General features: G+C 42.0%; 1 protein-coding gene across 2 annotated transcripts in view; it reads right to left on the reverse strand.

Annotated features, from left to right (window-relative positions):
- Nucleotides 1-1109: 1109 nt before the first annotated feature.
- The window catches only part of NAXD (NAD(P)HX dehydratase), an 870139-nt gene continuing 857069 nt past the window's right edge, over nucleotides 1110-14179 (reverse strand). For both annotated transcript variants that reach the window (XM_044072663.1, XM_044072662.1), the window contains exon 10: nucleotides 1110-2463. In XM_044072663.1, coding sequence (XP_043928598.1) covers nucleotides 2313-2463 — 151 coding nt within the window. In that variant the 3' untranslated portion in view covers nucleotides 1110-2312. The remainder of the gene's footprint in view (nucleotides 2464-14179) is intronic.

The following is a 14179-nucleotide window of genomic DNA, read 5'->3' on the forward strand; positions in this document are numbered from 1 at the left end:
TTAAAAAAAAACTGACAGCTCTGCTTCTTTAACTAAGGTGTGTAAACCCCTAAAACATAAAGATAAAGCAAGGTAGTACTTACCTTGTCCTGAAGAAATGGGACAAAGTGCTTATATTGAAACAACCACACACAAACTAATGGCTTTCACAATAAAAGTTGAAAGTGATACAATACAAATCTGCATGTAAATTAACTAAAGGTACCACACAGAACTATGGCACTCCACCACAAAACAGATGCTACTGCCCATTATTATAATTATGCAAAGATCCTCTTCGATAAAAAGTTATGCAAACATGATACAACTGCCAGTGACAGATTCATTAAAATTACTGCTGTAGAACAATAAAAAAATATTAAAATAGACTAAACTGTTTTAAAAAAATTTAAAAAAATTGCCAACAAATAATCAGAGAAAATATGTCAAGTAGGTGCCTTATATATGGAATCTGCAGGTCCTTCCTGCATCCACACAGGTTTTCTATAGAATAGCTGGTTTTCTATCATGACTCAAAGACATGCTAACAGTTGAAGTGGTGATTCTTTAAGCTGGCTAAAGGTGTGCACATGCACGTAGATGGACTGGCACACCCTCCACAAATTTCTATACCTTATATTCATTACTTGCCATAATAGGATCAGACTTCATCCTGAGCCTGAAAAGAGTAAAGTGGGTATAAAAAATGTATGAATGAAATGTTTACTTTGAAAAATAAAGATAAGACTGGTTGACTTTTGCCACAAGAATGAAAGCTTTCTTTTCATTCAGGATTCAACAAGAGTTTTTCTTACAATACATTAATTCAATTTATCACATCTTTTTGCATAAAATATGCAAAAATATCTTCCTTTGAATTTGCTTTAAAAGAAGTCTAGTGATGACTTAATATAAAATAAATACGGGGGACTCAGAATGATCATCTTTCTGCACCCTTCTTTCAGAAAGGGAAAACATGTTTAGGTACTAACCTGTAATGCCAAGGAGACTCCCATTTCCTTGTAAATACACTCTTCTAATGCTCTATTATCAATACACAAACTATTCAATATATGTGTACCTACCTGCTCTGCCTATTTTTTAAAACATAAGACAAGTGACTAGTGAGACTTTTTGTTTGTATTTTATTTCTGCAAATTAAGATCATTTTTATTCTCTGTCACCAAGTACTTCATTTATCACAGTTTTGCCATTTTTAACCATCAGCTGTTAACCAACAGTGGGCTATCACGTTGGATATGCCTCCACACAGACCTTATTTTATCTAAAGAAAATAGAGAATTATTGGACTGACAGTAGTACATCAGTAGTACATCAGAGTGACTAACACCTTCTATGAAGAGAAAAAATAAGTTCAGTGAGGGCAGTCAATCAGGATGTACAAAAAAGCTACTGCATTCTGAGTCAAGACTGCCATTCGAGAAGCAAGCAATATGAAGATTCACTTGGAAAAGATAAGTGCTAACCAATTTAAGTTCTACTAGATCAACCCAGTAACACATTTTTACCATCTATGAACCCCTTGTTAAGAGACATCTGGTTTAATTTCCCCAAATCCTTGGGTTTCTACCACAATGGGAATGGACACTATTCTTCACTGTGGATTGTACTGTGCTTGACCAAGGTACTCAAATATCACAACCTATCAAATGTGCCTATTATTCAAAGAAAGGCAATGTATGAGACTCATGGTAACATTCCGAAATGCAAAATATGAGTGCATAAAAAACATTTACTACTTTGTCTACAGTGTCTTGTACACAACAGAGTAGCACCTTTATAAGGTGTAACAGATAAATATGTAGTTAGTTCTTTTATACAACTCACAGACATTTGCTCCAAAAATGTTTAGAATGTGGAGTAGGACCAATGTTAAACTGCAATGACTGTTTCACTTTTCATCACAACTTGACACCAACAGCCATATGTTCAAGTTCCTCTGTTCACTAACAATCAGAAAACAAAAATACAACACAGAGAACACTACAACTTGAATCCATGGGAAAATATGCTGGCCTAAATGAAGTGTGTCACAGTTTTCTGTATTACACAAATCTGTTACTGCTAATCATTATGGCAAACATAAACTGGACATGTGTAATTCTTCATTCTATCAAAGATGCAACTACATTTTGAATTATAGCATAAGCTTTTATCGTACTGTAGATGTATTCTTTTTTCCCTTAACTCAAGTTCAGTGAAGTTCTACCTATGACATAACGCTGTCCACAGCAGTGAGCTGTATTATTTTAATTACTAGGCATAGTTTGATTGGAAAAGACCACCAGTTGTGACTCTTAGCCCCTATGACTTCAGCTTTCAAACAGTTTAGTAAAGGCTGTCCCAATTTCTGAAATCATGTCAGTTGTTGTTGTTGAACGTCCATACTTTTGGAAGGCCTGATTGTTGCACTGCCTTGTAAGAGAACATGCTCCAAAGGCTGCTACCAAAGAAGGACTTGCACTAAAGAAGAAAAAAAAATCAATAAATGAATACTGCTAAATACACAAATTTTACTTCCAACAATGAAGAATACAAACCCTGTCCAAGCAAATCAATCAGTAAGTGATGTTTATTTAAAAAAAAAAAAAAGAAAACTCTTCCATTAAAGTTCAGAATATAATGCTTTATAAATCATTCTTCTGTATGTTTAAGTTTGATGCTATGTAGATCTTGGAAAGTGGAATTAAACTAAAAATGTCCCACAATTTAACCTGGTTTCACACATTAGCCTTCTATTTTAGACTGCTTGGGTGTTATGAATATTGTGATCACCATGGTTAGACAGAAGGTTGCAGTTTTTGACATTTAAATAAACATTACAGGAAGAAAGTACGATTCCCAAAATATGACTAATTACAAAGGTTAAAGACTACCATGAATGCAATGCTCAAAGGAAATGGATCACTGATGTTGCAAAGGTAAGAAGGCATCAGTTTGCAAAGCTAGTGACCTGTGTCACAAATACAAACCTAAGGAAATGGGAGATGAGCTCCTAGATAGCCTCCTAGAGAGGTTTAGGCCTTATAATTAATCTACAATTTAACACTGTATTTTTTGATAACACACCCGATTACTATTAGGGCTGTCTATTATAAAATCAAACTCCTTTTTGAAAGCTGTCCTGGAGGGGATAACCTTAGGCTGCAGACTGTATCTACTGCCAAACTTTAATCAGCCTTGACTAATTCTAGAGGTTGTGTGAGCTGATAAACCAAAAACAAAAGTACTTACCATAATGAAGTATTCCTAATTTCTTCTGTCCTCCTTAACTGATCTTTGATCTGATTGAATTAGACATCGGCCACTCTAAAACGACTTTTGCATCCAAGGTTCAGCCTCTATAATCTCCCTCTGTCTACTGAATTACCTCAAATAGCGTTTGCCCACTTACTATAATAAAAGGTGTCAAAAACAAACACATAGGAAAATCATGGCTATAGTGGAAAGTGGAACAGGATCTCTTAAGGGAGGAAGAAGGGTTTATATATCTTCAAGGAAGCAATAAGAGTTTGTTTTTCCCCTCATGGAAATTTGAGATGGCAGCCATTTGAAAGAGGGGGGTTATGAGTAAGGGGAAGAGACTGAGCCTTCATTTCAAAAGTCTGTAGAGTGGCCGATATCGAATCCATCAGATCTAAAGACCCAAAAAGATGGAAGAGATCAGATCTGGCAATAATCTCCCAAAAAAAGAAGTTATGTACTCACCACAACATTCCATATGAGTAGTTCTACTTTATTTGTCTTCATCCTGTGGGTCTTCGGATCCGCTTCGGATCTGACACGGCCACATTTTCCAGCTATGGCTCTGAGCTCCAAGCACCTTCCCTTACCCATAATGCCTCACTGTCTCCCTTCAGTTAGAGTTTGCTGCCACCCAACCCAATAACACCTTATCTACTAAAACAACCAACAGACACAAGCTTAGCCTAAGCAAAGCCAAGGATCCCAACAGTAACAATCTGAAGACACATCATATCCTGGAGATAAGATCAGGGGGAAGGCGGGAGGGAGGGACGGCTGAAGACAAATGAAGTAGAACTACTCAGATGGAACATTATGGTAAGTACATAACTTCTTTATCTGAAGTAGTTTCCTTCCTCTGCTCTTCAACCTGTGGGACAGAGTCCCCAGTTACCTAATTCTTGGGTGGCCCTCATGGAAGGATGTTCCGGAGCACCGCAGAGCCGAAGGATGCTCTCTCCTAGAGACAATGTTGAATTTGTAATGCGAGATAAATGTACGAGATGAGGCCAAAGTGGCAGCTGAACAAATGTCATCCAAAGATACTCTAGACCAAAAGGTCACTGCTGTAACCATAGATCGGGTCGAAAGTGCCTTCACGTTTCCTGGTAGAGGCAGACCCCTCTCTGAGTAAGCTCAACCAATGCATTGTGAAATCCAGTGAGCAACTGTCACTTTTGAGACTGGTTTATCAAAGAAGGGCTTGGCATAAGACACAAAAGGTTGGTCAGACTTGTGGAAAGGTTTAGTCCTGTGAAGGTAGAACCTCAATTGTCTATGTACATCCAGTAAATGCAATTTATATTCCGCCTTGTTTTGATAGTTAAAAAAAAAAAAAACTGGCAAGTTTATAGTCTGATTAATATTGGCTTCTGAAGCTACCATGGGAGGGAAGGAAGGGTTCTTGTGAAGGGACACCCTGTCTTTATGAAAAATCATGTAGGGCACTTTGAAAGAGCTTGAAGCTCCGACACTCTTTTGGCGGAGGTAATGGTGACCAAGAAAGCAGTTTTCCATGTCAAAAATTGCAAAAGTACTGAAGCCGCAGGCTCGAAAGGGGGAGAAACTAATGCCTGCAACAACAAGGTAAGGTCCCACGGATGGACAGGCTCCTTTACGGGGGGGGGGTCTAAGAAGAAAAGCACCTTTAAGAAAGGTTTTGCACAGTTTAGAGGAAGCCAAAGAAGACATATTAATCCCCACGTGGAACTTAGATATGGCTACTATCTGAACCTTAACCGTAGAAGAACTGGTAACCCGTTGAAAAATGCTAGCCAGAAAATCCAGAACTGCCGACAGAGGTGCCGTAAAAGGATCCAAGGACAGCTGAGTGGCCCATATAGAAAAACGTTTCCATTAACTACGATAAACTTTCATGGTAGAAGATTTGTGAGCCGCTACCAGGATGAACTTAACAGGGGATGACAAACTGGGAGTCCTAATAATCATAGGAACCGGAGCAGCCAAGCCATGAGCTTCAGACTCTGGGTGTGGAATCCCTGAAGGGTGCTAGAAAAGATCCAGAAATGGACCCAGAGTCCATGATGGAACAACTAGACGAGACCTGAGTAAGGGAAACAAAACTTGTCGAGGCCAGAATGGGGAGATGAGGATCCCAATGCTCCCCAGCCTTCGAGCTTTCTGCAGAAACTTCGACATGAGGGGAAGAGGAGGATATGCATAAAGATGACTGGGATGCCAAGCACGAATTTTCCCCCAGCGGGGGGAGGGGTTACAGTGAAAAACTCGCTACACTTCGCATTGGAAGGAGATGCAGAGAGATTGCAGCAAGGCCGACCCCACTCTCACAAGATCTGTTCCGCTACTGAAGGATTCAGAGACTACTTGCAAGGCATCAGTCTGTCTGCTAGAATGTTGGATCATCCTGTAATGTGCACTGCCACCAGAAAACGGCCAGAGGAGATAGCCTATTCCCACACTCTCATAGCTTCTTGACACAGGGGATAAGATCTGGTTCTTTCCTGCTTGTTGATATACCAGACCACTTACATGCTGTCCATCTGAATTGCAATTGTTTCTAGAGGGAGATGAGCAAGAAGGGTCTACAATGCAAGAAGGACCACTCTCACCTTTAGAACACTGATATACAGATAGGTCTCTGAAGGGGACCACATGCCTTGGACTGTCCTTCCCGAACAGTGCCCCCCACCCCAGTAGGGAGGTGTCCGTGGTCACTGTGGTCTTGGGCAAGGCAGGTTGAAATGGGTGTCCCTTGAGTAGATCCAGAGACTGAATCCACCACCAAAGGGAATCCCTGCATGCTTTCGAGATTCTCACTGGAAAAGGACAAAGGGAGGTCTAATGGAGACCACTGAACCGCCAGTGTCTACTGTAGTTCTTATGTAGAAAAGCAAAATGTGAGCACACAAACAAAGCTGAGCAAAAACAAATGAAGCGTTATTCTCCCAAAGTTGTAGTGCATCAGTTTTATTGTAAAAAGATGAGTGCTTTTGCGGGGTTACTGCTTCCTCAGATCCACATAAAATGACAGTTAAAAACAAACAATTTATACAAGTTGAAATCACGTTACTTTAAAATAAATCGGATTCAGCTGCTTTTAATTAGTGCTGGCTTTAAAGGTACACTAGCATTAAGCCCTGGATCTCTGTGGGCTTGCAGTGCTATTATCCATTTAACCTCCAGAGTCTCTAAACAGTTATTCACATCTCCTCTCCTCATACCAGGTCTGACCTGTTGTAGAACTCTAAAATGAAAAACATTATGACCTGTTTTGCCTGTATGTGCTGCCAAAGCATTGGCATGTACATTATTCCTGGCAATATAAGGAATAATGCACATACCAATGTTTTGGCAGCACACACAGGCTGTAACTACTTGAAGTGATCCTGAGGGCCACAGATGATTCAGAGAGTTAAGAGCTAGCATCTCTGTTATATTTGCATGTTTTGGTCTTTCTTGTTCCAGAGACCTTGCAATTTTATTCCCTCCGATACTACTCCCCAGGCAAAGTCAGAGGTGTCTGTTGTAACGGACTGCTTTGGAGTGGAGTTGGAGGTGTATGGCAGACCTGTTTTCTGAGAAATTTGATGTCCCTACCAAGTGATTTGCCTTTTCACAACTCCCAGAACTGGGATTTGAAAAGGCAATGGGTGTTAATACTAGGATCAAGGAGATTTCAGATACCACTTTATCTTCTTCATCTAGAATCTTGCAAGAGGTATCATAAGAATCAGTACAGAGGATCAAGTAGCAGCTTCCAAAACAGACCTGGTATCTACTCCCTTGTGGAAAGCTCATGAGGAAGCCACTGCTCTAGTGGAATGAGCTTTTGGGTAGGAGGGTAAGCACTTACCACAGTGCAAATAGAAAGAAATGGCCTTAAAAATCCAAGTTGCAATAGTTTTTTGGAGACTGGTAGTCTCAACTTACAGCTCAAAGGATACAAACAGCTGGTCAGTCTTCCTGAAAGATTACAGCCTGCAAAAGACCTGAGCTGAGCCCAATAAATTACTCCTGTCCAGGGAAAATGACACAGGAAAAGCTAAATGTATAGTTTTCGGACTGTTTTTGATAAGAAGGTTAGGACAAACAGGCCTAGTACTGCCAGCAACAGCTTTCCCAGAGATGGGCACAACATTCTGTATAAGACAGGCATATTTCCCTGCCCCTTTTTCCATGACCAACAAGACTATCTCTCTCTTAACCAATGAGGAGACCTCAACACCCGTGGTGGATATGGCTAAGCCCTGCTCCATGGTGGCTATATGGACAAGTCCACAGGGATCCATAAAAAAAGAAGGGTGGTCTGAGAAATCAGCTATGGCAACAGCAGAGTCACCCATCTACAGCTATGATAAATTACCAGCCTGCTTTGATGGCAGAAGCTGTTTTTTTTTATTTTTGTGGCTGGAAGAAGATCCGACTGAGGGACCGGTAGTCTGCTCCACAGTCAAACTGAAAAAGGTGCTTGATTTCCCAGGGAAGTGTAAAAGCAATAGTTGGTAACACAGGACAGTAGGAAAAAAGTAACTTTCCCTCAAAAAAAAAAAAAAAAAAAAAAGTAAAAAACAGTTTAAACACTATCCCCAGCCCCAAAAAGTAAATGAATAGTATTTCCACAGAAAAGTACATAAAACTCATGAGACAGTCAATGAAAACACTTTTTCCAAGCTTAAAAGTACTTGTTTTTCACAAAAACATCACTTCAAACAAGTTTAAAAGTAATGTTAAAGGTTTTCAGGCAAAGGGAACTTATATGCCCAACAATGGAACAGCTTTAGCCAACTATCGATCCACAAAAGCATGCACAGCAGTACCTGTCTCTGCGGCAAGAAAACTCTAAAGGGCTTGGCACCCAAACGTCTATTTTTGGGTTTCGGTTTGGGTGTGTGGAAGTTTCCTTGAAGCTTTGGAAAAGTACAGTTTTGTACCTACCATAAATGTAGATGTCCGAACAGGATAGCATCTGCAGTCCTAACAAATGGGTTGTCCTGTCGTCAGGCAGCCCTTCGGTCGGCCGGATTCCAAAGTCTGGGTCTGGCTTCGGCTGGTGTCGCACTCACCCGACGTCATCTCTGCTGGTCTTCGGGTATAAAGGCATCAGCCGACGCCATTTTCCTCAGTGTTTCTTGCCCCAGATGCCAGTTGCCCTCTTGTAAAGCTAAATTTTGGGAAATGCCAATGTTTCCAAAAGTAGAAGGCAAATACAAAAATAAACATGTATATACATATATACAAACAAATACACCATAAGAAATCCCCCACCTAGCTAGCTATAAGGAGGGTAAATACCCTAGGAGTACCACAGAGTGGAAGGAGGGTGGGTAATCCTGACTGCAGATGCTATCCTGTTCGGACATCTACATTTATGGTAGGTACAAAACTGTACTATGTCCTTCAAGGATGCATCTGCAGTCCTAACAAATGGGTAGAATACCATAGCCAAACTAGGGGAGGAGGTAGAAGAATTATGGTGTAGTTAGGATCCCTTGTAAGACAGCAGTGGCGAACCCTGCTCGGGATCTGGAGTAAAGAGGTAAGTTATAATGCTTGGCAAATGTATGCACGGAGGTCCAAGTAGCCGCCTCAATAATGTCCTTGGTAGCCACTCCTCGTAGGAATGCTGTGGTAGTGGCAGTAGCCCTTGTAGAGTGAGGCCTTATGTTCTGTGGAACTTGTTTTCCATGGTAGGAGTAACAGAATCTTATGCAATTTCCTATCCACTTGGAGATTGTTTGTTTGGAAATTGCTTTTCCTTCCCTTCCTGTTGCGTAGGCTACTAAAAGTTGGTCAGTTTTCCTATTGGCCTTGGTTCTGTCCAGGTAGTAGCGTAACTGTCTATGTACATCCAAGGTATGCAGGAGTCTTTCTCCCCTGTTCTGTGGATTGGGAAAGAAGGTAGGTAGGTGGATCGCTTGGTTTAGAGACACTCTGGATATCACCTTAGGCATGAATGTAGGGTTAGTTCTCATGGTTACTCTATCTTGATGAAAGATTAGGAAGGGTTGTACTGCCATTAAAGCCTGTAGTTCTGAAACCCTTCTTGCTGAAGTAATTGCCAGTAGGAAAGCAGTTTTCCAGGATTGATGTTGGAGATCTGCTGTTGCTGCTGGTTCGAATGGAGGAAGTGTCAATTTTTCTAGCACAAAGTTCAAGTCCCATGCTGGTAATGGTTGTTTCCTAGGAGGTTTTACATTTTTAATTCCTCTCAGGAACTGTCTGAGTAGAGGGTGAGAAAAGACAGGGGAATCAAAGCTGTATTCTGCAGAAATAGCTGATGCGTGTATCTTGATGGAGGAGTAGGACAGGCCTGCATGGAGAAGCTCTGCCAAATACTCCAGGATGTTGGCAATATCTACCTTTGACACATCTTTCCCTCTTTCAGTACTCCAAATGACAAATCTTTTCCATTTTCCTGCATAGTTCCTCCTTGTTGAAGGTCTGCGGGCCTCGAGGATGATGTCTTTAACCCTTTGAGATAAATCTGGGTTAGTTGCTGTCATACAATGTTCCAGGCAGTTAGTTGCAGAGTTTTCAGGTTGGGATGCAGGATGCTGTAGTTGCTCTGAGTTAACAGCAAGGGAATCAGGGGAAGTGTCCACATTTCCCCCCGTGAGATGGTCCTCAATAATGGATACCAATGTTGCCTTGGCCAATTTGGGGCTATCAGAATTATCCTTGGACGTTCCTCTTTGATTTTCAGTAGTACCTTGTGCATCAAATGAAGAGGTGGGAATGCATATGCTATCAGGTCTTTCCAACTGAAGGATAGAGAGTCCACCTTCCAAGCAAGTGGGTGGTATATCCTTGTGCAGAATTTCTTGAGTTGGTGATTGAATGGTGATGCGAATAGGTCTATTTGTGGCATCCCCCATTTCTTTGTGATGGTCTTGAAGATGTTCGGGTGCAGCATCCATTCGTGAGCATCCAAGGTAGTTCTGCTTAACATGTCTGCTAGGATGTTTTCTTTTCCTGGCACAAATATAGCCTGTAAATGAATGTTGTAGCTCAGAGCCATGTCCCATAGGTCCAGAGTCATTCGGCATAGGGGGTAAGAATGAGTGCCTCCCTGTTTGTTGATGTACCACATGACAGTGGTATTGTCTGTCCTTATCCTCAATTGGCCTTCTTTGAGGAATGGTCTGAAGTTCTGGATTGCTAGTTTTACTGCCAGCATTTCTTTTTGATTTATGTGCAGGTGTAGCTGATCTGAAGTCCATAAGCCTTGAATGCAGTGGTCCAGCATGTGAGCTCCCCAACCGAGGTCTGAGGCGTCTGTTGTGATGGTTTGGTTTGCTTGTTTGCTGTGGAAGGATAAGCCTGGATTTAACTGGCATGCCTGAGCCCACCATAGGAGTTCTTGCTTCAGGCATGGGATTAGTGGTATTTCGGTTTCTAAGCTGTGCTTGTGTTGAGACCATAAGTTCTTCAGGTACCACTGTAGCTTTCTCATATGCAGTCTGGCATGAGGAACCATTATTATGCAGGAGGCCATGAAGCCCAGGGCCTGCAGTACTTTCCTTGCTGTTAGTTTGTCTTGTTTCGTTAATGCCATGAAGTAAAGAGGTAGCTGCTCTTGCTTTTCCCCTGTTAAGAATGCCATCTGTTTTACTGTGTCCAATTTTGCACCCAAGAAGGTTCTTGTTTGGGATGGTATCAGTCTTGACTTTTTTAGATTGACTGTGTATCCCAGGGCTTGAAGTAAGTAAATGACCCTTTGTAAGTCTTGAGTCAGCTTGTGTTGGGTGTCCGCTTGTAACAGGCAGTCGTCCAGGTATGGATAAATTTGGATTCCCTGAAGCCTGCAAAGAGCGATTACTGATGCCAGGCATTTCGTGAATACTCTGGGCGCAGTAGATAAGCCAAAGGGCAATGCTGAGAATTGATAATGCTCTGATCCTGCAAGAAATCTGAGGTATCTTCTGCAATTTGGTCGTATGGGGACGTGCAGGTATGCCTCCTTGAGATCTAGAGTGACTAGCCAACACTCCTTGCCCAGCATGGGAAGAAGTTGCTGTAGGGTCAGCATTTTGAATTTTGGGACAATGATGAATGTGTTCAAAGCGGACAGGTCGAGAATAGGCCTCCAACTGTTTTCTTTTCTTGGTACTAAGAAGAGTCTGGAGTAAAAACCTTTGCCCTTTTCTGTGGGTGGTACCCTTTCTACAGCTCTCATTTTTGTCAATTGAGTTATTTGTTTTAGAGCGTCTTTCTTTTGATTTGGTGGTAGGTTTGGCATTCCTCTTTTTACTGGTAAGGTGTGGAAATGAAACCTGTAGCCTTGATCTATAATCTGCAAAATCCACTTGTCTCTTGTGATATGGTGCCAGTTCTTTGAAAATAAGGCTAGTTTTCCGCCTAAGGGTGCTGCAATCTGTTCCCTGGTAGGCGGTGTCAGAATCAAGTCACTGTAATTGTGTTGTAGAGGCGGTGGTAGACTCTGTGCCTCGTTGGTTATTGCCTTGCCAGTGACGTCCCCTATAGGCACCTCCTCTGGATTGATTTCTGCCTCTGGAGCGTCTAACCCTGCCTCTCTGAGATTTAGAGGAGTCTGGAAAGGACCAATTTTTGGAAGGCCAGTTCCTGCTAAACCTTGGAGGCTGAACCTGTAAGAAATATTTTACTGTTTGCACAGATTTTGCCTTCTCTTCCATTTTCTTCATTACTTGTTGGGCAGAGGAACCAAATAGACTGGCCTTATCCATAGGAGCATCTAGAAGTTTTGTTTTAACATGATCCGGTAAGGCCTGTTCTTTCAGCCATGCATGCCTTCTTATAACTGTACCAGTCATGGCTGATCTAAATGAAGCCTCCAGTGCATCATAGCCACATTTTAAAGAGTGATTACTAACCTGTTGTATGTTATTAACCATTTCTAGAACATATTTCTTATCTACAGAATCATCAGAAGACAGCTTCTTAGTTAACTGATCTAGCATAAACTCTTGGTATTGGATCATATGAAACTGACAATTCAAAGCTCTAGCTGAGAGAGTAGCAGAGGTGTATACTTTTTTACCCCATCTCTCTAATGACCTGGATTCCCTATCAGAAGGGAGGGTTTTTTTTGCTGAGGTTGTAGCTACTGCCTTAGGCCCCTGGGAAATAGTCTCAGGGTCTGCATGCGGAGCCTTGTATAAGTGGTGATGAGTGTCCGGAACCCTGTAAAACCTATCGGGTTTGGTAGGGGCTGGAGGTAAGGTATCTGGAGCAGTGCAAACATCATTAAAAGCATCATCCACTACAGGAAGAACTGGAGGTATAGCTAAAGGCCTATGTTGAGGTAAATGTAAAAAGGTCCTAAGACTTTTTCTTGAATCTGAGAAATCTTGTCCTTGCCATTGGAATTGTTCTCTCATGGCATGTAAGGTTTCCCCAAAGGAAAATTCCTCTGGTGGAGAGGCAGAAGGAATAGAGTCTTCCGCATCGGAATCTTCATATGTAGAAAAAGGAGCCACAGGATGGTCTGTATCATCTGAATCATCAGAAGAGTCAGCTGAGGGCACTGTCTCAGGGTGTTCTGTTCTGGGTCTTTTTTCTGGAGGTTGAGAGGCCCTGTCTGGGTGAGATTGGGATCCTCTTATTAATGAGATGAGATCCTCTGCCAGAGTAAGCATTTGAGAACTAGAGCTGGGCCTGTGAGAGGGGGGCTTAATAGGTACAGACTTAGCCAATTTAGCTGCTTTAGCCCTGGCAAAGGCCTTTATAGACATGGCTGCAGGAGGCCTAGCAGCACCACGTGCTGGAGTAGAAACATCCAAAGGGATGGTATCCGATAACTCTAGGGAACCCACATTAGTAGGTAAAACTTCAGTGGCCGATTCAACAAGAGTAGAAGGGGCCTCGGTAGTAGTCATGGATTCGGCTGAGGATTGAACCGTTTTCTCGGTTTCGGCCGAAACCGAGACACTCGCGGTTTGCTTAACCGTGGTTTCGGCCGAAACCGCGGACCGCGAGTGTCGGTCCTTCTCTTTGCGTTTCTTAACAATTTGTGTAGTCGGAGGATCCGACGGCATAATGTACGCAAAATCTGAGCCGAAAAACTGTTCAGCAAACTCCGACCGACGCCTAAGCGTTCGTTGGTTGAAGGAGGCACAGGCTAAACAAGCTGCTACGTCGTGGTCTGGGCCTAAACAAGGTAAACAGTAAGAGTGGAAATCTTTATGAGGTATTTGTTTCCCACAAGTTAAACAGTTGTTTACTTTTTCTGACATCGGCTGAGGCAAGAAAGAGTCCCCAACGGGGTACTTAGCTTTTTTGTAGTCTTCGAAGTAGTATTCGGTAGGAATCTCTGGTTCTGACCGACCGGCACTTGCGAACAGCTTCTGCTTCGGGCGCCACGCGGCAAGAAAGACTGAGGAAAATGGCGTCGGCTGATGCCTTTATACCCGAAGACCAGCAGAGATGACGTCGGGTGAGTGCGACACCAGCCGAAGCCAGACCCAGACTTTGGAATCCGGCCGACCGAAGGGCTGCCTGACGACAGGACAACCCATTTGTTAGGACTGCAGATGCATCCTTGAAGGACATCTGGTCAGCTGTCATATCCAATACAGGATATAACCCAAAGAGCTTAGGCTATTACAGCAGTGATCAATATGAAGAAAATTAGTTGGATTTCTATTTACTACGTCCATTAGAATTATTACAAGTATACCTCTATCTACAAACCAGCATCATTCCAGCTGGGAAAAAAAAAACACTCACACAGATGGGAGTCTGAATGGAGAGATGATGGAATGAGTATGAAAAGAACAAAAGTATTGCTGGAACTGAATTCATCTTCAAGTCTTGGTGAGTACCTTAGTGGACCCTGAATTCTCAAAATCTCACCAAGACAACACTGATATGCTTATTCATAATATATCTAAACAAATAAATATGGATAATAGATTTTATATGCATGTGTGTGTGTGTGTGTGTGTGTGTGTGTGTACATATATATATATATATA

This window comes from Protopterus annectens, chromosome 5.part0, assembly GCF_019279795.1.
Source record: "Protopterus annectens isolate FY-2018-M chromosome 5.part0, PAN1.0, whole genome shotgun sequence".
NCBI classification, from domain to species: Eukaryota; Metazoa; Chordata; order Ceratodontiformes; family Protopteridae; genus Protopterus; species Protopterus annectens.